We start from the raw sequence: 26,937 nt of genomic DNA, 5'->3' as shown, positions 1-26,937 counted from the left end.
ACTAAAAATAAGAAGAGTGTGAAAAGGTGGATAAATTGGTGGATGAAGCAAGTTGCTCAAATCTGGAACATTTTCTAGTAACATTGTGTAGAGTCAATCTCATCCAAGACAAGGAAATTGAAGAGGAGGAAGGAAAAGCAAGGATGCACAAGGAAGTGGAACTAGTTCAAGATGAAATAGAGGCTAACATTCAAGAAAATGATGGTATAAAGCTCAACAATAATATGGATGGTAATGATTTTAATCTTGATGAATTGGCTTTGTTTTAAAGTACTTATTCAAACTCTCTTGTCAATTGTTGTTGTTCAAATGATGTTCCTTGCTCTATTTACTTCGAAATTGATTCCTCTGTTTTTAACAATAACAGTTCTTGGAATTCAAATGTTCTTGAAGAAAGGTATTTTGTGGAATGTATAGGTGCACATTTGGACATGGCTGAAATTAATGATGAATTTGGAGGAATTGCACATGAATTAGAAGAGCCCATGCCACTTAATGAAAGCTCTACACAAGCTCATATTCTAGATTTTCAAGATGTGCCACAAATTCATGAAGTGCTTGCTTGTGATTCTTTCAAAGAGATCATTTCATGTGATCTTGCACCGGATAAATAAAGAGCTTTACCAATTGGAATTGAAAGCATTAAGGAGAAACATAATTTCAAGCCACCATGAAAGCTTCAAAGGTTGTATCCTTGCTTGTTGCTTGCATTTCTTTGTGCACATAGCACACAAGTGGATACACTTATTGGTAATGCTTGCTGTCACTTTTCACACATGTGGAGCACTTTTCTTACATGTGTTTGTGCTTTGTGTAACTCTTGTTAAAGCATAAGTGTACGGGAGATACCACCAAGTTCATTAGTTTAGAAATTTTATAGTTTTGTTTTCTTTGATTCATTTGGTTTTAGAAAATAAATTGTGCCTTAATTTTTGGTGAGTTTGATTTAGTCAAGTTTCCATTTTTAGATTTTTATAGTGGTTTTTTTTCAATTTAAAAAAAAGGAAAAAATTTGTATCTTTTAGAGCTTGACAATTCTCTATTTCCAGTTTATTTGCCTTAAATTCAAAAATTCATTGGCACATTTGAAGGAGTTTTGACCTAGAATTTTTTTATTGAAATATAATTGTCTTAGCTTCAATTTAAATTTTATTTGGTCAATTTTGGAAATGAGGAGTGTTCTGTGTATTTTTTCTAAGCTATCAAGGTCCTAGGAGTCTTTACAGAGGATTTCAAAACCTTAAGGCTACTTTGAGTTAGTATATCTCTCAAATTGTCTGTCTAAATTGCTTGATTCTAGTCTTGAATTTCTCCTTTTTGTCTTGGCTCTATTTCTTGTGTTTATCAATTTCTCTAATTTAGTCTTTATCTATTTGAAAAATTGTTGGAGTCTAATAAGGTCATTTGGACGAATTTCTATTTCTCTAGAACTATGGACCATTTTGTGAGAACTTTTGGGAACTATTGGGAAGGAATTTTGAGCTGAAATTTTTATATCATTTTCCTATGTGTGTCTTCTATCTCTCATAAAATTTTAATGGGAATTTTTCATGTGGATCTTCTGTTATAAAATCCATAAGTTAACTATCCCTAGAGAGATATTTTCAGGATTTCCATAATAGTCACAATTTTGGTATTTTCGGTCCTATGACCTTATTTGCTCCTAATTTTTCTTCTCTCTTGCACTTTTATTATATATTCATTATTGATCTCAACTTTTTTTATTACTAGTCTATACATACATTGAGGACAATACATGATTTAAGTATGGGGGAGAGAAATAAATATTTTTTTCAGCTTTAAAAAATTCAAAAAATTTCGTATTTCATTTTGTTTTGTTTAAGGTTACTTAATGACCTAGCTCTTTAAATGGATATTTTAATTCTTGAAATATGATAATTTTTAGGATTGAATAGGTGTGAATTGAACATTCTTTTACCTTGAATTAATGAATTAGAGTAGTACATTACCCTTTCATGAAAGAGGCCAAACACTCATATGTGATTAATTCCTTAGTGATGTTACCCTCTAGAATTTGTTTTGCTTCTTAATTGAGACCACAATCTTGCACTTGTTTGATAGAAAATGAAATATGGCATTCATAAAAAATAGTCAAGAGCCAAATAGCCAACCCATTATTATTGATTATCCTTTGTTAGCCACTTTGAGCTTTTGGTTTGATTCTTAAAAATAAATATTCACCCTATTTTCCCCAAGGAATGCATGTTACACTTTTACATATCATTTTAATATTCATTGTATGTCTTAGATCAAATAAGTGGATGCCTATTATCATTTTTCTATCTATTACTCTTTATCCTTTGTTGTTACACCATTATATTCATTCTTTTATATTATTTTCAAAGAGTTAGGGGCAACCAAAAGAAAAAAAAAAGAAGAAAAGAAAGATTTGAAAAAAAAAAAAATATATATATATATAGTCTAAAAGAAAAGCAATAAAGTTGCTATAAAAAGAAATAAAAGAAGAAGAAAAGAAGGTGAAAAACAAAACAAAGAAAAGAATAAAAACTTGCCTAATTCATCCCTTCCATTTGTTTTATTATTTCTTATCATTTCTTTTCATCCTCATCATGTTAAGGTGTCCACTTAATTAAATTAGGTTATGCTTTGTATATTAAGGGGATATATTTTGACTTTAGCATTATCTTGATGCTAACCCTATTTTTCATATATGCATTTTTAGACATCTTTTTTTCCACTTGATTCTTTATTGCAAGTACTAATTTAGTGGTAGAGATGTAGAAGGGTTATAAACTTTTTGTAGGATTTATCCTAAGGAGTTTTGAGTAAAATTGAATATCTTATATACTTTGAGTGATAAGAGCAAACACTTAACCTAGAGAGGCTTATTCTTTGACATTGATTCTTGGTAAGGGTTTGTTTGTGATGTGCATAATTCTTTCTTAATTATTATCACATTGATTGATAATTTGTGAAAGTTCTTGAGTATTTTAGTGATTTTGAACGTTATTTTTCTCTTGCTTTTTTTTTTGTCTTGGAGTTTCTTTTAGGACCTTTTTCACTTGATTTTGGTCAGAGTACAAAAGATAGGTGTGGAGGAGGAGATTCAATGTTTAAAAGATAATGACTAACAAGAAAATCACTATTTACATAAAAAAAGTCACTACGATAAATAGAATATGTATCATTTCTAGTAATAGAAATACCTAAAGAAATAGCCTTGCTATCCTTATTTTCCTTAAATTTTTCAAGTAGAGATTATAGTTCCTCTTCCAATCATGATTTTATTATAAAAGAAACAAATACCTTCCTTAAGAGGACTTGCCTTCTTGGCTCCATGCTTGGATTAGTGCTTGCTTGTCTTCTTGTGTAACATTGAGATAAGTTATTTTGTTTGAGGACTTTATTCACAAAAACCCATAATAACTCTAAAACATACTTTCCAAACATTTTAACCTCCCTAACCTCAACCAAAGAAAAAAAAATTAAAGTGTGAACAACTTGATCATGCTATAAACAACCCAAATAACATTAAATTGATATCATTTTATTGCAATATTCTTATCTTTTACTACTGGTCATGTCTCTTCCCACATACCTCTTCCAAGCATAACATGAAATGCATTAAATTGATATCAATGCAAGGTAAAGTAAAAAGAAAAGAGAAGATCGGATGTTTAAATCTCTTCAATTGCTTGTAATGCCCAACTCTACTCCTTTTAATGTTGGTATAGGATTAATCGATGAAGGTTCAAGAAGATATGGAACATCTTGGTGATTAAATGAGCTTCCAAAATTGTTATCCTACATAGAGGAAATGAAACCAATAGTAGTATCTCCTCTTCAAGCTATAGCATCTGTATAATCAAGATTAACAAAGATTATTTGAGAAGATTCAAAGTGATATTTAGGCAAATAAAATACCAGAGTATCCAAATATCTTGAACAACCAATAAAGTCAATTGGGCTCCCATAAGTAAAAGCCATTAAATCACCAAATGATGTAGCATAAATAATTTCCATTTCCATTTCCATTATATCTAGTGGAAAATCACAAGAAAGTATATGTCTTGTGGATTCATCACACTTAATTCCATCAAACAAGATTTTAGAATTATCCTCATTAATTTTCCCATGTCTATAAGAATCAAAGTCAATCAAAAATGAATCTATACAGTTCATGCATACATCATCACTAACACAAGCGGAAGAACATGGCCTACGAAAAACATCATTTTTATCATTTTTAGTAGATAGAGAGGGTTGATGCTCATGTGTAGAATTATTTGATTCAACCATGTAAACCAACACACCCTTGTACTTATCCCAACTTTAATGTCCAATAAAGATTCATGACACTCTATGGAACTAACATGCTCATCAGTAGTCATGGATATATCATTTAAATCACATTCAAGAGTAGTGTAAAATTAGAAGGAGAAACTAAAGCATGCTCAATTGTACCAACACAATCTATAACATCACTATTGAGTACATTAGGTTTAACAATGCCATGCTCAAAGATAAAAGGTGATTCAACATTAATTTCTTCAACAATGTCTTCATCACAAGGGTCATCAATTAACTCCCTGCATAAGGTTGCATTAAGTTCAACATTGTGTTCTTCCTTACTATTACTACTAGACATAATAAGCTTCTTACTCTCATGCTCAAATATAGAAGGAGACTCAATAATGATTTCTTTATATACATTTTCATCAATGAATCATGGCATGTCTCACTATGCAAAGTAGAATAATTAGGAGAATCAACATTAATAATGATAGGAATATCATTACCTTTATCTTGATTAGATGGCCCAATAGGTTTAAGTTTTGCATTCATTCTCTTTAACTCATTCAACAACAAGCTTGCAATATTGGTAATTGTATCAAAATTTTCACTAATGATAGATTTCTTTCCACTCTTCATAGACATCATATCATTCTTTGTAATACTTTGAGAGCTATTATCAACATCATCACATATGAAGTTCTCTTGATAATGGATGGAATGAGGCTCAAAAGGATAACCATGACTTTTAAATGAATGAGGAAGGTAACAGTAAGGATTAAATTGAGGATGATTTTCAAAGGGATGGAGATGATAATGATAAATGTTGATTTGATCTTGATTTTGAAATTGATGAGGAGGACAAGGGTAATGGTTGAATTGATAAGTTTTATCAAACCAAGCCATCAAGAAAGAATGGAACTAAGAATCATTAAGAACAACTTAAAACACAAAAAGAAACTAACAAAGGCCTCAAAACAAGAAACAAACACAAAAACTCAAATCTGGAAAAATACACAAAAATGGAGAAAATAATTGAAAATTCAAAAAAGCAATGAAAACAGTTGAATTTGGCCAACTTGAGGTAGGTCTAATACCTATAGGTATTAAAACCTTAGAAGGCCGAAAACCTATGGAATAGAAATTTTTAGATTTTTCTGGGCACTTTTGAAATAGGACAGTGAAGGTCAACAGCGAAAAGTTAAACTGACAAAACACTAAATAAGCAACTAAACAAAAAAAAAAGATAGAACAAATGGTATGAAAAAGGGATATAAACAATGAGAGGAAAAATTAAATAACCAAAGAATCAATTAAACTAATTCACAGACAATGGCGTCAAAATTTGATGTGCATTAGTCACTTAAGCACCCAAATTAATCTAAGAAAAACCCTAATGTGTATAAGGAGAAACTGAGGTTGAATCTCTTGTGGAGTTAATTAAAAATTAAGACCTTAGTTATTTAAATCTACCATGAACAACAAAAATTTGATTGGGTTTGATTGATTAGGAATTAGAAAAGCAAAGATTAAGCGAAAACTATTTTTTTTATAATTTTCAAGATCTTGGATAAATTTGGAAAATGGTTGAAATGTGTGATTAAAATGCAAATTAATGGTCTTCCTGGGCACATGAGCTCCCTCTCTTATCCTTGCTCTACCTAATTAATTTCTTCTTAACCCCAATTGGTTTTAAAGTCATCCTAGTAACTATTAAGAATTTAGCACTCTTAGGTTTTTTAGATTAGCTAGGACCCTAAATTAACCCTTAGAACTAATTATTCTTAAAAATGACCAATTGATTATGAAGTTATTCACCAATTCCAGCCCTTTCTTTAACTAAATGAGACCTCAAATTGATTAAGAAAATAATTAGCCAACCCTAAGTGTGCTTAATGCACAATCATGACTCACAAGTTCACAAAAGGCAGCTAGAAATTAAATACAATAAGGGATTGAATAAAATAAGATTTAGATAGCATCAAAATCACTATGAAATTACCTCAATTGGTAAATAAACAACATAATAACCTCATAATATTCAACCAAGTATCACAAAATTTAATTCCAACAACCATTGTCATTACAATATCATAAGCATCAAAATTCAAGGAAGTAAACAAGAGGTAAGAGATAAGACAAACTCCCAAAATCCAAGAGCTCAAAGAGCGATCATCCATGCATCCTAAGAAGAGAAAACAAACCTAGCCTTGCCTCATTAGCATCCCCATAACTTCTCCTTGTTGCCAACTTTGGAAACCACTATGGATAAAGACTTTGAGATTTAGCCAAGATGGAAATGGAGTGGATGATGGATTTTTTTAGTGGCGTTTGTGTGGAGTGTTAGAGAGTAATTTGGTGTATTTGGATGGTAAAATAGAGGGGTCTAAGGTAGAGAAGCGTTAGAAGAGGTTCTAGGGTTCATGGGTGTTCTTTGAGAGAAAAGACGAAGATGAATGGAGGTGGAAGATGAGTAAAAATGTGAATGAATGGGCTGTTGATGTGGAACAAAAAATTATGATGTTTTAGGGGTGTTTGAGGCTGATTTAGATCAATCTAATGGCTAGGAATCATGCTTACTAAGTGTCCTAAAGTGATGTGAGCCTTGCGTACATCTAAGGATCCTTTCACATGGTGTTTCATGTATGGCCATAAATTTTGGGAATGAATTATTTAAATGGTAATAAAACGAAATGAAATGAATCTAATATGGAGAAATTTGAAAATAACATGATCAATATGTTAGAAAAATACATAGCAAAAATGAGGAAAAAGGGAATAATTTTTGGAAGATAGAATTGCCATGACAATCCTTGTGCTTTCTTGAGATTTCATCAACCATTTATGACCTTTTGATAATCAAAATAGCTCATCTAAGGGCTTTAATTTCATGCAAGGGGCTTCCATCATCATTCAAGAGCTTCTTATGGCCTAAAACACATAATAAACTCATTAAGTAGCAAGTTGTGCATAAATAATTCTGTGTCTTATGAATTTATCCAACTTAGGTGTAAATTATGAAAATGTAATGAAGTAAATTAAAGTGATTAAATGAATGATTGGGATATGAATTTAGTTATGAAAAGTTTTCTAGGAGTTCTTAATTACAAAAAGTAAACCTAGTATACTTCTAAAGTTCATGGAAAGTACAATTTAAGGTACAAAAGTATGTACTTTGAAGGATGTTTTAGTAAATAACTCACAATCTAATTTTCATTAACTCAAATTAAACTCATAGGATTAATGAAGAACTAAAAATTAGAAAATGATGAATTTTTCTATTTTTCAGATATTATTTTTCAAAATTACAGTTTTGCCCCTAAACTTATAGAAATTTGTATTTTGCCCTAAAAGTTCTAGAAATTACAAAATGAGCCCAAATGATCTTAAAAGCTTCTAATGTGCACAAAATACCCTTGAAAAGTGTCAAAAGCTAGGGAAAGTAATATGAAAATGATATGAACAAATGATAGTTATCACAACCCAAATAACATTTTCAATCCACACACATTAGTATAGAATTACGCATATTTGATGCATATATATTTCACGGTTATTGAAAAATTTGTTGAATAAGAAAGGCCATAACTAGAAAAAATAATATTTGACAGTTTCAATAAAAACCGTCAAATATATGAATCAATATATTTTACGGTTATATATAAAACCGTTAAACTTAAAATATAATATTTTAAATTGAGGAATTTTTTTAAATTTTTTATATAAGTTTGATGATTATATGGTTAATTGTCAAATATAGTGAGACAATATTTGATGGTTAAACCTGATAATCATCAAACTTATGCCATTTAAAATTGCCTCCTCCTTACTCATATCGCTCGTTGCTCTGTAGAGACCAGACATGCCTGGAAATGTTGAATCTCTCTAAAATTTCTTCTACACCCAAATGTCTCTACTACTTCAACTCGTCTGGAAGCATTGATTTGCGAAGATCTCATAGTTCATCGTCGTGCCCTAGCTTCTCTGAGCACAAAATCGTGTCTGTAATCAGAGCTTGGTAAAGAATCAGAGCCTTCACAAGTAATCAGGCTGTTGCTCTGTGAAGAATCAGAGCATTCTTACACTCTTGCTTTGTCAACTTGGTGGAATCCATTGAAGCTATTCTATTCTATAATTTGCTGCATTGACTGAAGAAATTTTGAGGTATGTTTAAGCTATTCATTCTCTTTTTTTTGTTCAAATGCTGTAGGTTCAAATTGGTGACTGTGGTAGCTGTGGTCTGTGATTGATACTTGTACTGGATTGCTTGCTTTACATTGATCATTTTTTGCTATGGTTGGATGCTCAGTGAAAGCGCATTAATGTTGTTTGCTTTTATTTCCATGGATGCATGCAAGGTGCTCGACAGAATGCCTCTAAGAAATTAAAAATCACCCAAGCACTCTTAGCCAAAAAACTTAGATTGGAATACTAATTATTATACCTAATTAGAGAAACCCTTTTTACAAATTAATAATACAAAAATATACTGAATGAAGATTCTCAAGTGTTATTGCCTCAATTTCTCAATCACACGTACATATAACAGGCAATTAATCATCGAAAATAGTCAACAAGAAAGAAAAGTGCCTGAATAGTATAGTAAAAATGAAGAATATTGCTTAGGGAGGACGAAGGAGGAAATACAAGAGGGAAGGGACTACAAAATTCTTCTCTGCCTTCTACCATTGCTTTATTCCTTCATATACCCAATTCTTTTCCATTAAGCCTATTTCTTATAAGCCTAAACGCAGCCATTGGCCTATTAGTTGACAGCTCATAACCCAACCCAAGTACTTAGGCTAATCCGTTACAATTTATAATTTATAGTTGGCATAAATGAGGAAGAGAGCTGGAAATATATAATATCTAATTATCTATATATATAGTATTGAGAAAAAGTTTTAGAACTTGGGGGACTTCTAAATAATGGTCAATTATAGGGAAAAATGATTTATGATTATCTTGGCATCTGAGGGCATAAAGTATATGTAAACAAAATAATTATTTTTAGGAAATTTCACATGGAATATGGCCTATATATCTATGAATCTAGCCTATATATATATATATATATATATCAAAATTAACATTTATTTAAATCATCTCTTTCAAGGCATATTTATGAGTGTAGCTTATATATCTACTGTTATTAGAATCCAAAGATGAGATATCATTATTTGGTAGTTCTTTAATTCCTATGTCAAGATAAAAATCAAGATTCATTGAAGAGAAGAAAAAAAATAGAGAGGATACTGTTCTTGAAGTATTCCATTAGGCATAGATATATTTTGATTTACTGCTATTGGAATCCAAAAATATAGTAGAAAAATGCATGCTTGTGCACATGACACTAGCTAGATGTTTGGCATTTTTTTTGGCTTAACCATCAACTAAGAGAGTAAAAATATTTCACATTTATTTTTTTAGTTAACATTACAGAAATTGACTTGTTGTTGTTGAATTAAATTTGATTAAACTGTACAGGGATTGAATTTAATTTAAAGAGAGGGTAAAATGCCCGAGAAACTTTCAATTATAAGTCGTTATGCTGCTAAAATTTTATTAAATAGTAACAAAATTTGTGGCTTTATTAAGTTTCAAATCTTTGAAATTATGTTTTTGTGAATTTGGTTGTTATCCTAACTAAGTATGAGTGAATTAGATTATAAGCTATGAAGTTTTATTACTTATTAATAGAAACTGAAATTTTTACTAAAACTAAGTTCTTCAAATTAGTTTTAGTACTTGTAGTCAATAAAGTTTATTGAGGAATTATGTGTGAAAGCATATGACTCATGATTCATTATTTGATTGATAAAGACCTAATATCAATGAGTCACTAATCACACTTTTCCTCAAAATGATTCTTTCTAGATCTGGAAGATGGACAAGGAATGGATGTCTTCCAATCGATTAACGAAGGAATACTTGAATGGGGTGAAAGAGTTTATTAAGTTTGCATTGGAGCACACAAATGATCATACTAGTATAGTATGCCCTTGTGTAAAATGTTGTCTGATGAAGTAGGTTTGTGCATCTAAATTAGAAGATCATTTAATATGTTATGGAATTGATCATAGTTATAAGTGTTGGCATAAACATGGAGAGACAAGAGATGCAAGCCGGGGTTATAGTAAGAGCTACTTGTCATATGATTTTGATACAAGTACATATGAGGTTGATGAGGAAGACTATCTTGAAGAGATGGCCAGGGTAATTGAAGAGGATTTGAAGGATTGTCCTGAAATGCTTGAGAGATTAAAAAGTAATGCAGAAGAGCCTTTGTATAATGGTTGTATCAAGTTCACATTATTGTCAGGGGTGTTAAGTTTGTACAACTTGAAAGCGAGTAGCAGTTGGAGTGATAAGAGCTTTAGTGAATTGCTTGCACTTCTTAAAGTGATGCTACTTAAAGTGAACGAGCTTCCTATTAACAAGTATCAAGCAAAACAAATGTTACGTGCTATTGGCATGAGTTATGAGAAAATTCATGCTTGCCCAAATAATTGCATATTATTTAAAAATGAATATGAATCATTAATTAAGTGTCCAAAATGTAAAGCATCACGCTTCAAAGATAATGGGAAAAGTCTAGAGAAGGCATTATGGTATTTTCCTATTATGCCTAGATTAAGACGATTGTATAATAGCAAAGAAGATGCAAAAAATTTAACGTGGCATGTGGATGAGAGGATTAAAGATGGGAAACTATGGCATCTTGTTGACTCTCCCTAATGGGGAAGGATTGATCATGAGTACCCTGAATTTGGACAAGAATCAAGAAACTTATGCCTTACATTATGTACAGATGGAATGAATTCGCATAGGCTCTAAAGTAGTACCCATAGCACTTGGCCAGTGATTTTGATAATTTACAATTTGCCTCCATAGTTATGCATGAAATGTAAATACATGATGCTATCTATGCTAATTTTAGGACCAAAATAGCCCGAAAATGACATAGATGTGTATATAGCTCCTTTAATTGAAGACTTCAAGTTATTGTGGGAGATAGGGGTTGAGGTGTATGATGGGTATAGGGAAGAAAAATTTAATTTGAGAGCCTTGTTATTTGGTACCATAAATGACTTTCCAGCGTATGGTAATTTATTAAGGTACAGTATAAAAGGGAAACTTGGATGCCCTATTTGTGAAGAAAACACAGATTCAATTAGGTTGGAACATGGTATGAAGAATGCTTATATAGGACATCGTAGGTGGTTGCATCCAAGTCATAATTATCAACAATTGAAGAAATATTTTAATGGGAATTCAGAAGAATGTGGCTCACCTTTAATGTTGATTGGTGACCAATTGTTTGAACAGGTTAAGGATTTGTATATCGAATTTGGGAAACCTTTTTCAAAGCACCTTGGGACAAGTGGGTGGAAGAAAATGTCTATTTTTTCAAGTTACCATATTGGAAGGTCTTGTATGTTAGGCATTTTCTTGATGTGATGCACATCGAAAAAAATGTTTGTAATAGTATTGTAATGACTTAGATAAATAAAATAAAAATAAACACATAATAATTTGTTTAGAGTGTATTTTATTTATGTTTGGAACAATTTTGACAACAATGGGTGTTGGCATAGTGGAAGTGCATGTATAAGTCATCCACTTGGTCCAGAGTTCGAATCTGCTGAAACAAAAAAAAAGGAGTTGATTTTTATGACTTTAGTTTTGCGAAATTACCAATATACCCCTCCCATATCAGATTTATTTTTTCTTTCTTCTCTTCCTTATTTCCGTCTCGGTTTGACGGAGGGGGAGGGAGAGAATATTCTGGAACTCGTGCGATCTGGTCTCCGTTCCTCTGCCATCTCCGATTTCTTCTCTTCTTCCTTCACTCTTTGCCATCGCTGATGAGAGAGCTGAGATGCTGTGCGTTTTCTGTTGCTGGTCCACTGTTTTCCAGCCCATGTCTGCTTTATTTCTTGTTCTTGACCATATTTCTTCCCCCACTCTTCTGTTAGTTGATGATGAAGCAAGTAAATAGCTGATTTGAGGTTGTAAGAGAACTAATTTAGTGGGTTGGAGGTTGGAATTGTGCTGTCTTCTTCTTCCCCTGTTCAGTCGTAGGTTCTGTTCTGTGCTTCCCTGTGCGTTTGTGATTGACTGCCTAAGGTGAGAAACTTCACTTTCTTTCTATTGCTATGTGCGTGTAGTGTTGGATGGGAACAGTGAAGTAAACTGGAAAAAAAAAGAGAGGAAAGAGAAAAGAAATCTTCTGCCAGCCGTGAATGATGCAGATTTCTTGTTCTTCTTTTCTTTTATTGTTGTCGGTTGCTAAGTTGAAATCTTCGAACCCCTTAATTTTTCGGTTAGCTGTAGGGAGTGTTGAGCTATATAGTGTTTTGGTCCTCATCATTTTTTTTCAAAGTCGGCTCTATCTTACTTCCTTCTTATACTATGATTTTGTTGGCTGTGGGTGCAAGGTGGTGATGGAGACTCATGTTTAGATAAGTTTCATATTGTATCTCTTCTTCCTCTAGCTTTTGGCATGCTCATCCTTGAAAGGGTACGAGATCTGAACTTTGGCTTCTTTCTTTCTGCTATTTGGCCGAGAGTTTAGGGAATGTGGATAAGATTGATAAAATAAAATCAATTATTTTCCTATTGTTAGGTGCTGATTGGAAATGTGAATTGAGAATTTTAATTATTCTAGGCTTGGAGATGGAAATTTGCTTGAAAGAAATACCTAAAATTTATTTATTTAGACATGAGAAAAAATTTTAAATGAATGAGTTGTGGTGTATGGTGCTGTTATAATGCATTTTCTTGATGGTGTTGGGTTGTTGGTTTCAAGGCTAAATGGAATACTATTGTATAGATTGATACAATGTCATTATGAGAATTATTTGTGGGCACTTCCAAGATGTTCTGTAAATGATTACAATAAGAGTAATGTGTTTGGAATGGCTGGTGTTGAAGTAATTGTTAGAATGAAAGTGGAAGAGAAGAGCTTAAATGGGACACTTGGAGATTAGTGCTTATGAGATGTTTATTAAAATGCTTGTTAGGAGAATTGAACCTGATTTTGAAATTTCATTAATTCTTGTAGAAAGTAGAGTTAGCTTAGATGTTGTTAATCTATAAATTTGACTTGAAAGTTGCAAAGGACATTTGACTATGAAATTAATAATATGTGCTTACTAGAGTGCTTGGAGACCGATAGTTTGTTGAGAAAATATTTAAATGCTAGAGTTTTTTTTTATTTCTTTTTATGAGGGGATTGAAAAGGATGTATTTAGTATCTTGACAAATTGCTAATGATGAATATCTTTTAAACAAAGCTTTAGTTTTCATGTTTCAAATGTATTATAGTAGATTACCGATTAGACGGTTGAAATGGAATTAATGTACTGGCTGAGAGTTGAATAAAGTTTTAATATGATTTATAAGGTGTTTGGAAGAGAAGAAGTTTGATTAAAGTTGAGAGGAGAAATTTGACTTCTGGAGAAATTTCAGGTAAGTGGATAGCGTCCCAACTGATTTTTTTAATCAAAATTTCTTTTACTAGAATATTACGTTTTTCTGGAAATCATTTTAATAGCATTAATGCAATTATTGGATATTTGTTGATTAACTTTACTTTATTTTGAGAAATTAGCTTTATCAAATTTGAAATGTTATTTGATCAATTAAATTAAGTTTGAACTTTGATTATGAGATTTTTATTTTATCAAATATTGGCGTGATACAGAGAATGATTCATGCGAGTTCGACTTTGAAATTTTGATTATTCAATAAATGCAAGCATGAGTATTGGATATGAAATTTTATTCTGGCAAGTTTTTAATACTTAAAAATGTTCATGCGAGTTTGATTTTGAGAATGAGAACTGTATCTTGAAAGTGAGGATTTTCTCGCATGTTTGAAAATGGTTTTAAAAATGGACTTTATACGGAACACTGGTTGCTAACGGCAGTTCCGTTAGCCCTTGGCGCGCCATGGTACACCTAGCTAGTAGGGTGTTTATAGGAGGTCCTAGCCCCGTGCGATGGCCAACGCACGTGGAATGGAGGGATGGTTATTCGTGAGCGTCATACTCACGTTTGTTTCGTGGCTTCAAGCCGCGTTTGATTTGCGTTACCCTCATGGACTGTGTGTCCACGTTTGTTTCGTGGCTTTGGCCGCGTTTGGTTACTTACCCTCGTGGACTGAGTGTCCACGTTTGTTTTCATGGCATAAGCCGCGTTTGGTTAGTTACCCTCGTGGATTATGTGTCCACGTTTGTTAATTGTTCTGATAAGTCCCTATATTTATGAATCCAATCGTTTGATGATTTCATATTCTATTGGTTTTTATTTAGTAATTTGTTTATAAATATTTATTTCATTTATGTGCTTTCTTGAAATCAAGTGATAATATCATTTTCTATGATAGTTTAATGATTTGAGATTTTATTTGAAATTTATAGAGCCATTTTATTATGAAGTTTATAAAATTTTTATGAAAATTTTGTCTATTTAACTTATATAACTATTTCAAACTTTTCATTTTATTTATGTTCTATTATTTATTGTTGGGACGTTATTCACTGGAAAAGATATTTTGGTCTCAGATGGTATAGTTGAACTCGTGACCTGAGATATCCACTTAGGAGTTTTATTGCTGAATTGAAGTAGAAGAATTATTTCAGTCAAATCCTAATTTGATAAAAAATTTGAACTTTATACTTACGTTGGCGTCTGGCCTCAGGTGCTCCACATAGACTACAGGTAGGATCCTTATATTTCTTTTAAAGTTGAATATCTGAATTAATATTGTAACAATTTCTAATTACTCTATTAGTGTGTTTAATATATTAATTTCAGAGTTTCTCCGATCAAGGCTTAAGGGATATGAATTTTGTGCCCATATCCTGTGCCGGTCACACCTGATTTTTGGGGCGTGACAAGTATTGTTGGTACATTACTCCATATTCCTGGAAAGACCAAAGATAGCATCAATGCAAGGTTAAACATGCTTTCTATAGGGATAAGGGAAGACTTAGCACCATAGGAGAAGGGGAGTCACACCTTTCTTCATCCAGCAGCTCACAAATTGTCTAGAAAAGAAAAAATTTCTTTTTGTGAGTTTCTTGCTATAGTTTAAGTTCTAGAGGGTTACTCATCAAATATTAGAAACCTTGTGTTAATGAAAGACCTAAAGTTGAAGGGTTTAAAATCTCATGACTGTCATGTTTTGATGGAAAATTTTATTCTGATGGCAATACGTTCTATTCTACCTAATAAGGTACGAGACACAATCACAAAATTATGTTTCTTCTTCAAATCCATTTGCAGTAAAATTATTGATCTCAACAAATTGCTGAAGTTACAAAGCTGAATTGTAAATGTATTGTGTGAGCTGGAGATGTATTTCCCACCTGCTTTCTTTGACATAATGGTTCACTTAACCATTCACTTAGTGAAGGAGGTACAAATGTGTGGCCTAACTTATTTAAGATGGATGTATCCTGTGGAGAGTTATATGAAGATATTAAAAGGATATATCAAAAACCATAGTCGACCTGAGGGTTGCATTATTGAATGGTATGTCAGTGAAGAAGCGGTTGAATTTTATACTGAGTATTTAAAAAATGTCTATTATGTTAGGCTACCAATGTCTCGGCATATGGGAAGGGAAGTAGGGAAGGAATAATAGGAAATAATATAGTTACTGTCTCAAATTTACAGTGGGATCAAGCACATCTTTATGTGTTGCACAACTCAGAAGAGGTTCAAGAATTTGTAGACAAGTACTTGGCTAAGCTTAAGAAAAATAATCCCAATAGAGGTGAAACTTGGTATGTAAAAGAACATGATAAGCAATTTGCACATTGGCTGAAAGAACATATTTGTGATATGTTCAACATGAATCTTGATTCTGTTTCTAAAAAAGTGAGATGGTTGGCTAGAGATCTGAGCATGCAAGTAGCTTCTTATGGTAGCTATGTTATTAATGGATACACCTTCTATACTAAAGAGCAAGATAGTCAAAGTATAATGTAAAATAGTGGTGTCACTCTTATTGCTCATGCAATTCATGTAACTAGCTCTAAAGACAACAACCCAATATACGCAAATATGTCATATTTTGGGGTAATTGAGCACATTTGGGAGTTAGATTATGTAAAGTTTTAGATTCTAATCTTCAGTTGCAAGTGGGTTGACCATAAAAATGGCTTTTTAATTGATGATAACTCAGGGTTGATACAGGTGAATCTGAACAAAGAAGGGTATAAAGATGAGCCTTTCATCCTTGCTTCGTAGGCTTGACAAGTGTTCTATGTTCTTGATCCTACTAAAACTAATTGGTCCATTATTTTATTAACAAACAAATTCATTGAAGACATGGATGATGCTATTGTTGAGGATGATCCATTTTTAGGAACGTCACTTGAAAGTAATTTCACTGATGGTGATGAATTCTATATGAGAAATGATCATACTGAAGGTATTTGGATATCAAAGAGAGGAGAAAGAATTCAAGACCAGAGTAAGCAAGGAAAAGATCAAAAGAAGACAAGAAAAAGGAAAATACCAACTTAAACATGTGTGTTTTTATTTTATAAATAATTATTACTTGTGTTTATTTAATTATCGCATATGGTCTTCTATTTTCTAAATAACTGTTATTCTAAATAACTGTTACATGTATGTTTGGTTAATTTTGTAAATAATTATTTCAAATGTCCATTGATTTTCTAATTATGTGTGTTCTTGCATTTTATAGGTAAATGGCTCTTAAGAAAGGTAAACGCAAAAGTCATAATGACCTTGATGTTCTCAGGGGTGGCCCCAGCATTGACCTCAGTAGTGGTCCCAGCGTCGATCCAAGTGGCGGCCCTAGTGTCGACCCTAGCAATGGCCTTAATGTTATAGCTAGTAGTGATACTCCCAATGCTACTCTTAGTCTAACAATGAATGATGATCAGCTTCAGGATGAGGCAATTGAGATTAGAAAGGGCTTAGTATTGATGACAGAAGTGAATAGATGGAGGATAGCCAGACAAAAATATCCCCTCTAATAGAATGCTAAAGGGCAATCGATTAAGGACAATAAAGATGAATTCATCAGCTATATTGGAGCTGTGGCAAGAGAAAATGTGCCTATCACACTCAGAAATTGGAAGAAGGCATATCAATCTATGAGGCAATATATTTGGGAACAAGTAGAGGTATATTTGTTAACTTACCGTTATGTGACTATTGTGCCTATAATAGTTTATCAATTTACTAATAACATACTAATATTTTGCAGTTAGCATTTATAATTGATGCTAGTCAAAGGAAGTATGTCCTTTAAATAGCTGGGAGAGGAATGAGTTCTTTTCGATATTTTGTGGGATCAAAATATATTAAAAGAGCAGGTGGAAACATTAGTTTCGAGGTCTCCACTTTAATTAAACCTTTGGTAACCCAACAACAATGGGATGAATTTGTTGCATCTCATTTTCAAATGGAATTTCAGGTGATTTTACTTTACCAATTGATTTTAATTTTCTAATAATATTATGCTATATTATAAGTTTAATTGAATTTAATTTTTTTCACAGCAATTGAGCCAACAAAATCAGGAGTTGGTTAAGAAAAATCCTTATCCTTTTAAGAAAGATCGTGTAGGGTATTCAGGCATAGAGGAAAAGATGGTATTTATTAATTACTAATTTATTAATTTTAAAATTACTCCACATTTATTTATTATGTTTGCTAATTACTAATTCTTTTGCTATTGACATGCATAGATTGAGCGAGAAGGCACAGGAGTTAGTAGCATATCCCGCCATGTTCTTTTCATAGAAGGTTGAACCAATAAAGAGGGTAACATTACAGATGAGCATGTTCAGGAGATAGCTAATAAATGTGTAATTATTAATTTGACATAGTAAATTTAATTTTTTCATTCAAACAAGTAATTTAAGTTTTTCAATTTGTGTCACATAAGCTGCTATCTCAGATGAAGTCTTAAAGAGTGAGCGTCTGGAGGATGAAGATATCTTGGGTCAGGCATTGGATAATCCTGACCACCCCGGACGTGTTAAGGGTGTTGGTTTTGGCATCACTAAGAAGCAAGTATTTGGGACTAAAAAGCCATCAAAAGGTGCAACACCTTCTTTAGCTGAGTTTAATGCACTAAAAGATAAGGTTGATAGGATGCATCAGTTGGTTGATGTGTTGCTCATGTCCCAATAGTAAGAGAGACAGTTGCACCGTAGCTCAGCCTTCTCATCCGAACCTTCCTGAGGTAATATTAATATTTTTTTAGTTATATTCATTTTTATATTAATAAATTATAAATGTTTCCATTGCTTTAAGGTAAAGCCAAATGTGAGTTTTTAGCAAACAGTCTAGATCGTCGTGTGGTTGCAATTGGTATAATGTATAATGTCCCCAGGGGCATTATACATAATGTGCCAATTCCTTTAGGCAACATACGAGTTTGTCTAAAGGTTTCTTTGGATGACAACTATCAGCTGCCCATTCCAACGGAGGATGTGATGACTGTAGGAGATGTATTGGGCACCTTTATTGCATGGCCCACCACCCTTATAAGGCCAATATCTAACAAAGATAAGGTACATATATACATAATTTATAAAGCTGATCTTAAACAAAGATAAGGTATCTATATAATAACTTTAGATCTCTAACTATCTCTGGTATATAGTTTAAGGAAAAAGACTTCCCTAGCAAACAATCAACTGGCCATAAGTCAAAGATTATCGCACCTCCCCTGCTTCAAAAGATGGAGCCTCAATTGTCACATAAATTCCTGACTTTACTAGGGGCATATGCTACCATGCAAAGGAGTATTCATGATTTTATTGCTGTAGACGTCCCATTCGAGCATGGTATGTATGACAGAGATCATACCAATCACATAACACTCTATAGATGAAGTACTCCACCATGGCATGATTAGCACGATCGTCATGGATTTTTATTTGAGGTACTTCTTTTGCATAAGAGTAGTCATTATTTTTATAAATATATACTAATCTATTTGATTTATTAATTTTAGGTTTCTCTATCATACACTTGTCGTGCCCTATAACCTTACTAGGATATTTGCCTTCATTTGTCCTTATGACATTGCTGCTTTTCATGACATTCGGGACTCTGATCGTGAAGATCAAGCAAAGCAACTATGCAATTCATTCAAAGCTAGGACTACTAAAAAAGGGGGGAGGTTATTCTTAATACCTTACGTGCAAGGGTTAGTTATTTGTTATATTTAATGTGTTTTCTCAATTTTATTAACTATTTCAACTTGTTATATATTCTTTACAATTGTTAATTATTTTAGGGATCATTGGGTGCTGATTGCCCTTGATCCAGCTAAAGAAAAATATGAAAAATTGGCCATCTATTACTTGTGTTCTGCTAGCAGACAACTGAATAATCGCAAAGATATGATGAAATTAATCAACAAGTAAGTGCATTAATTAAGTTCATACTTGTGTTTTTTGATATTTCAAACTTACCAACTTTTGTGTTTTTAGGGTTGTGTTTTTGTACCGCACGGATGAATCTTTAACTGTCCCTAGGGTCAAACCATTTGACCAATTGTTCACATGGATAGTAATAAGGGTACGTGTTTAAACATTAATTGTTCAAGTATATATTAATGATTATTTAATAATTTAATATATTTTGTTTGTTTTGTTTTTAAAGTGCCCACATCAAAGACCAGATTCAGTGGACTGTGGATATTGTGTGATGAGATTCATTAAAGACATCATCACTCACGCCAAGACTTCAATCTTTACCAAGGTTCATATTTAATTTAAATATACGTTTTATATATGGCAAAATTTCATTAGTTAGCTAATTAACTTTGATATGGTTATAATTTAAATTGCAGTATTATGATGACGCTTGTTGTGAAGAATTTGGGGATGCACACATCAATGAAGTCGTGGAAGAGTGGTGCTAACATATATTTCAACTTTGGATCATGCAAAATTCATGCATTTAGTGAGTGCACATTTGGTCTAGCTTGAAGGCAAAAAGAATGTGGCTTAGGATAGAATTATTGTTTCATTTTTTAGGATAAAATTGTGATTTAGGATTAAGATTTGCAACTTTTTTGTTTATAATTAATGTGACTGTGTATATATGCGTATATATATATGTACATGTTCTTTTAATTTTAAAAGAATGTTGCTGTTGATAATATATATTTGTTGGATTGTCTGGATTATGAAATAATGTCAACTTTGTTGCAGGGGGGTTGCTTAAACGCAGCTGCCATATAAAAAAATTATACAACATATTTGACGGTTATTTTGATAACCGTCATGTTACTATATTTGACGGTTATTTAATATAACCATCAAATATATACATAAATATTTGACGGTTCTCACATCTAACTGTCAAATATAACCTTGTTTTTTCAGTCAAAGCAAGTTCTTGTACCTTATACTTGATAGTTATTTAGAACCGTCAAGTATAATATTGCATATTTGATAGTTAAAATAACTGTCAAGTATATGAAGCTGCATAAATGACGGTGTCTTATTTAACGATTTTTAACCGTCAAATATAAAGGAAAATAACCATCAAATATGCATAATTCTGTAGTGGTGACATATGCTTGTATGAATAAAAATAACCATACTTGTGTTACAACTACTCAATAAAAGTATAATATTGGATAAGTAAAATATCTTTTCATAAATTGCTTCTAACTTAAAGCATACTTTAGTCATGATAAAAAAAGACCATGAGAGTCAAAGACCATGATCATGGCTAACACATGCAAGTTCAATAAAAAAAAAATATGAGTCATATACTCAATATAGAAAATATGCCCCTTTAGTTGGCAAATTATACATTTAACACCTAAATGAAGCTTAATAAGACAAAATAGTGTTCCATATGTTGCTACGATGCCTCCTATGCTCCTTTGGCAAGACTTCTTTTGTATAAATTTTTAACTATAAGGAATGAGACACAATAGTCTTTGTATCTAACAGTAAAATGCTATAATGCATGCAATATAATTGATAAGTGAGAATTTCATGTAGATTTATATGTATTTTTTGCTCTTGTTTTGATTAATTAAATTGTTAATTGAAGATAAAATAAAATAAAGTGCCTTACCTAGAGATTTTTATGTATTTTTAGGATAAGGAGACAAAATAGGATGAAAAAGGTCCTAAAATGCAAAGCTCGGAGTCAACGACCAAGGAATCAAGCCAAAAATGGCTTGTATGTGCATAGCAAGCTTATGAAGGTTCATATGCTTGTGGACGAAGCTCAACACGATGATTTTGCATGCCTTAAGCTTATCTACCTATGGACGAAATTGTGTGTATTTCATTAATCTGTGGATGGAAATTTTGGTCACGGATGGATATGGTAAAAACTAAGCCCAATCATGCATGGATGAAGGAAAAATGGAAAAAAATTATATTTTAAATCATGTCAAATAAGATGTCATTATATCTAATAAGATAAGGCATGATTTAGACATATTCTAAGCCCAGGGAGGTTGAATTTATTATAAATAAACCTCCCAAAAGTCTCTTAACACATCTAATCTCACATCTAAAGGTTAGGACATATGCTACGGAGTTTGGAGGAGTCTTTTAAGCTCAAAGCTTCCTCTCTTTTCTCCTTCCTTAGATTCTTTTAATGTCTTTCATCTAGGATTGTACTTTTAACTCTATAAGTTCTTATTAGACTCCCAGTTAGGGTAGGGAGTAGCCTAGCTGAGATGAATTTTATTCTTTATTTGGTTTTGATTATTTTTCTTGTTGAACATTGATTTTTGTCTATGAGAATTTATGTTTATTTTTATATTTATCTCTCTCATTTTAATCACTTTTTATATATGTGGTCAGTTCATACTTTCTTCACGGGTAGTTTAATGAACCAGAAGGTGAAGAACTTACTTAGACCTAAAAAGATAGATATGGATAATTTAATTATAAATAATTTAAGAGTTTGTGGTAGCTTAGATCATAGCTTCATGGTTTAGTTGGAGAGTAGAATTTAGTGGGAGCTAAATTTAACTCTAATTAAATACATCATAATCTACTCGAAGGTAATTAAGACACTTTAGAAATGATTGTCACTATAAATGAAGGGAATATAATTAACTGAATTAGAGTAATCCATTCTAGTATGTGAATTCTGATTCATAGCATTTGTTTGACTAGTTAGTTCATCATCTCATCGCATTTTTCTCTTTCTTATTTAGTTGCATTATTTAATTATTTAATTTAAATATTTTTTCAAAACTCTTATTTATTTTCTTAAATAATAAAGATCCTTGTCTTCCTCTAGGTTCAACTCTTGGAATACTCTGAAAAGTATTACAACATCAATCTTATGTGCTTGCAAGAGCAAATTAGCAACTAATCATGCGATCTCTAAGTGGGTATACAAAATACATTTCTAAACAACATTTATTTGAACAAGTCAAATATGCATGACTGTCCACCTTATCTACTCTTTTCTCCCAGACAGCAATCCCACTTGGCACTATTCACCTAGCTAAACATAAACCAATCTAAGTCCTAACAAGTTACTCATTACATCCAGTTGAGGGCATACTATATGGCATAAAAATTCATATTCGCATAACAACACCTGCACTTCCTTACAAGCTTGGACAATTCATAGAACAAGATTTTCCAAACAACAAACATGCTTTCGAACATATTCTTTTCATACTAAACATATATACATATTTTACATTCTACTTGGAAATAGAATTTTCCAAACAATAAATCTAGCTTTTTCCAATACAATATTTTCCAAACAATAATATTTTTCAATAAAATATATACAATTAATCACAAGCTGTGGCAAACACCATAACAAATTAGTAAAAGTTACCTTTACTGTTAGCAATCAAAGTTCTCCTAACGAGTGATTTCTTACTATCAATACCTTCAACCCCTTTATCTATACATAGCACAATACTAAACATAATCAATATTTGTGATTAAATACTAATCAAACCATAATCTAGGGTTAGGTTAATTAATTTCATTAATCCCAATACTATTAAATCCATCTAAATCCTCTAACTTAATTAATCATCATAATCATATTCACACTTATATATTGCTTATTTAACCCTTAAACTGTTAATTAACACTATCATTAGGTTAATCTTACCCAAAACATTTCTAGGATTTTGGATTTAACCACCCTATAGCTATAAACATAATCAAAACTACATAAAAAAAACATTTATTTAACACTATAGAACTCCAAAAATTCAAACCTAAGGTTAGAGCATCCCAAAAAATAGAACCCTTAGCAAATTTTCAAAAAATCCTAGCTTAAAATGAAGATTAGAGGATAGAGGATAGGTTATGAGATTTACCTTAGCTATTTAGAAGCCCAAATTTATGCCTTGATGGTGAGAATTTCCAAATCCTAGCAAAGAACCCAAAAATACCTCAATACTCATCCAAAACCCTGTTTGTTTTATGTTTTCATGAATATACTTTTAAGTCTAATTTTTGGCTATGTGTTGTAGCAGACACATCATGCATCGCAGAACTTGATACATATTCATAAATTTCCACTTAAGCCCACTTTGTTGAGCTCAATTCAATCCAATATCTATTTTGGATCCCAAACAACTCTTATATATAATCATAGGCCTAATTTAAATCATAATTAAGTGCTTAGATAATTAATTAACCTTCACCCACATAATTCCTCAAATTAAATCCCCCAATTATCCATAATTTTCACAGTTAATTTTTTAAATAACAATTAAGATGTTACACAAAATACATTGAGATTGACTGTTATTGCAAGAGGGAATCACATTACAGCATATATCTTCATCAAGTAGTTGTAGATATATTTGCCAAAACATTGGGTAAAGTGGGTCATGAGAGAGTGTTAGTCAAGTTAGGACCAACCTGAACATTTTTTATTCTAATTTGAGGGAGTGTAGAAAATATTAGTTAATTGATTATATTTCTTGATATTAGTTTGTTGTAGATTGGGCCTATTATTTTTTTTTCTCGATACATGGGCCTGTTACTTTTATTTGTATTGGGCCGTAGGTATGTTTAGTTGTATTTGTTAAGTCAAGGATCTTTGTTTCACATGCACAGGCTAAATGGTCTAGTAAAGTATTATTTACTTTTTCATTCTATTCTCCATTAGCAATCTAAAGTCCATGCATGTTAATATTCAAACTTAGATGTTTATATTTGTTTAGCCATATGTCTATATCTTTTTGGGGAAATGACAAGTAAGGACCTACCAAGCACATTAATCCCAATTAAGGAACATAAAATATTAAAATATCAATTAAGGACCATGGTCTTTAATTGGAATAAAAAACATACCTAACTTTATAGAATTGCCTTCCACTAAAAAGTAAAAGATATCAGCTCATGCTTGCATTCTTTGTTCATTTTGGGCGCGAAAAATTTGCTCCTATGTGCACGAAAAATTTGAGTGAAAAATCATAGTCTTTGATAGAGTAGATCGTCACCTCGGTCATCATCTTCTTCACTTCTTGGTGATAGGTAATTACATTCATTGCTTCTTTGTCATTTTCTTCCCTCTCTTATGTGAAAAATCTAAAGTTTTACATTTTTCCTCTTCTCTATCTTTTATGTCTTCTCTTCTCTTTTGGGTGAAAGACAATTTTTGTATCTTTGTAAATGATATTTTACATTATTTCTCTTCTATAGCTAAGAAAAAATTGAGATCTTGTTGATGATTTTATATATACAATAAATGATTTTTGAGATAGATAGTGTTGAAAAGATTGAGTTAAACAAAAAAGAAAGATATATATAATGTGGATGCTATTTTTTTTTCTGTTTTGTGATGAAAAGTATGCCAATGTTAAAATTGTAACATGTATGCTAAATTGTTGTAGTTATAGTTGGGATTACGGGAAGGATAGTTGTGAAGTAATAAATTATTGATATATTTTATCTTGAAATTTTTTTATGTAAAGCTGATTGTGGCATGTTTGTCATCATTTACTTTAGACAGTGCAACAATATTTCATAAGAGGAATGATGCAATCATACCATGCCTCTATTAATTGACTTGCTCTAATTGTGTCGGAACAATTGAGTAAAATGAGGTTGGAGTTATTGTATTGGCTGGTGACTCATCTACACAATAGAATAGCCTTACCAGTGATGACATTTACTTCAAATGTTGAGCATGGAGGACAAAAAAGATTGAATGCATAGATTAGACAACTGTGATATAGACTTTCACAAGTTATGTTTTTGTTATATGTATGATGTAAATTAAAACTTTATATACTTAAGTATTTTCTGTGGCTCAATGTATATGATATAGCAATTAATCCTAAGTATTTTTTTGCTAAATTTACAAGAAATTGGACAAGTCATTGATGAATTATCTTGATTAATGTTAGTGAATTCCCAAGCTACGTTAGTCAATTTTCAAGTCATATTAGTGAATTCCCAAATCATGTTTGTAAATCTTAATTTGGACAAGTCATTTTTTATTAAGCAATCATATCCCAAGTAGAGTTTTATGTTTTCACAAGATACAATACCAATATTCTCATGCCACGTTAGTGAATTCCAAATGGAGCTAATTATACATTGACATGCATGAAATTTGACAAGTCATTGGTGAATTATTTTGATTGACATTAGTGAATTCCCAAGCTACTTTAGCATATTCATAAGTGATATTGGAACTTTTCAAAGCTTAGTTTCTAAAATTGTGGGAAACAATCTATTCCTAAGTAGGGTTTTATATTTTCACAAGATACAATAGTAATATTTTCATGTCACGTTAGTATATTCATAAGTGACCTTGTAACATTCTAAGTTTCTCTAATACTAGGAAAAACCTATTCCCAAGTGGGGTCCATGTTTTCTCAAGTTATAATAATAATTTCCCATCCTATGTTAGTGATTTCAAGAGTCTTATATTATCACAGCAGTTACACTTGCACATAATTAAACTTGAAATAGACATCAGCATCCTATTACACTAATTTCAATACATATACACCATATTTGCATCTCTTTTTACATACAAAATATCCCATCTACCTAAATAGTACTTGTGCAGTTTGCTTCCTAAAAAATAACGTAAACTACAAACTTATTTACATAACTTGTCACCACCAAAAGTACAAAAAATATGATGTAGATATCTATACAAAAAGTCATTCAATAGCAAAACACACTAAATAAATAAAAACTAGATACATTTCAATTTCAAACCAGTTAATATGCATATGGTTTTCACTCCCTTTCAATCTTTACATCTATTCTTGGATTAGGATTCCTACATCTACTCTTGGTATGTCCAGTCAGATTAAATCTTGAGTAATGGTACACCATCTTGTTTTGAAACTGTGACTCTCTTCGTTTGCTGTGTGTTCGTCTTGGGGGATATGTAGTTAGTGATGGTTTCAAAAAGGTATTGTTTTCATAATCTTCATAATGTAGCTCAGTCAACTAAAGCATGTCAATGGTTTCCACTAAAATCATTATGGAGATATAAATTTTTCTTATGCATAAATGCTTTTGTAAATAAAGTTAGTATCATCAAATGTCTTTCTAATACCCAATAAATAAATCCTTCTATTTTACTTAATTAACCTCAAGGAGTAGTGCAAGATCATTTTGTATTGAACATGACAAAGAGGGTGATATACCTTCAAGCTCTTGTC

At 31.7% G+C, this 26,937-nt stretch overlaps 1 protein-coding gene across 8 annotated transcripts; it reads left to right on the top strand.

Annotated features, from left to right (window-relative positions):
* The first annotated feature begins 12,046 nt into the window (after window positions 1–12,046).
* Window positions 12,047–20,386, top strand: LOC129302310 (uncharacterized). 8 transcript variants are annotated; one of them, XR_008591251.1, is made up of 15 exons: window positions 12,047–12,405; window positions 12,717–12,799; window positions 13,684–15,002; window positions 17,002–17,446; window positions 17,530–17,739; window positions 17,825–17,917; window positions 18,014–18,071; window positions 18,214–18,513; window positions 18,585–18,844; window positions 18,937–19,218; window positions 19,401–19,485; window positions 19,576–19,701; window positions 19,772–19,859; window positions 19,944–20,042; window positions 20,134–20,386. XR_008591251.1 is itself a non-coding variant. In XM_054941085.1 (7 exons), exons 2-7 carry the CDS (start codon window positions 19,184–19,186, stop codon window positions 20,203–20,205), a joined length of 615 nt encoding a protein of 204 aa, XP_054797060.1. In that variant the 5' UTR covers window positions 18,520–18,844; window positions 18,937–19,183; the 3' UTR covers window positions 20,206–20,386. The 8 variants fall into 8 exon arrangements, 1 of the variants encoding a protein (XP_054797060.1); XR_008591250.1 differs by having other exon boundaries at window positions 18,014–18,089; XR_008591254.1 differs by having other exon boundaries at window positions 12,054–12,162; window positions 12,255–12,405; window positions 18,014–18,513.
* Window positions 20,387–26,937: the final 6,551 nt, after the last annotated feature.

This window comes from Prosopis cineraria, unplaced genomic scaffold (assembly GCF_029017545.1).
Source record: "Prosopis cineraria cultivar Desert tree isolate PC_DT_omini unplaced genomic scaffold, ASM2901754v1 PC2, whole genome shotgun sequence".
Taxonomy (NCBI): domain Eukaryota; kingdom Viridiplantae; phylum Streptophyta; class Magnoliopsida; order Fabales; family Fabaceae; genus Prosopis; species Prosopis cineraria.
The sequence above is the reverse complement of the archived record's forward strand: the minus strand, read 5'-3'. Positions and strand labels throughout refer to the sequence as shown.

What these genes read in the sequence shown, in the direction of transcription:
- LOC129302310 (XM_054941085.1), top strand. Translation starts at nt 19,184, where the DNA reads ATGATTAGCACGATCGTCATGGATTTTTATTTGAG. An exon ending in GTCATGGATTTTTATTTGAG is followed by an intron (nt 19,219 to 19,290) that starts GTACTTCTTTTG and finishes TATTAATTTTAG; the next exon opens with GTTTCTCTATCATACACTTG. An exon ending in TTAATACCTTACGTGCAAGG is followed by an intron (nt 19,486 to 19,575) that starts GTTAGTTATTTG and finishes TAATTATTTTAG; the next exon opens with GGATCATTGGGTGCTGATTG.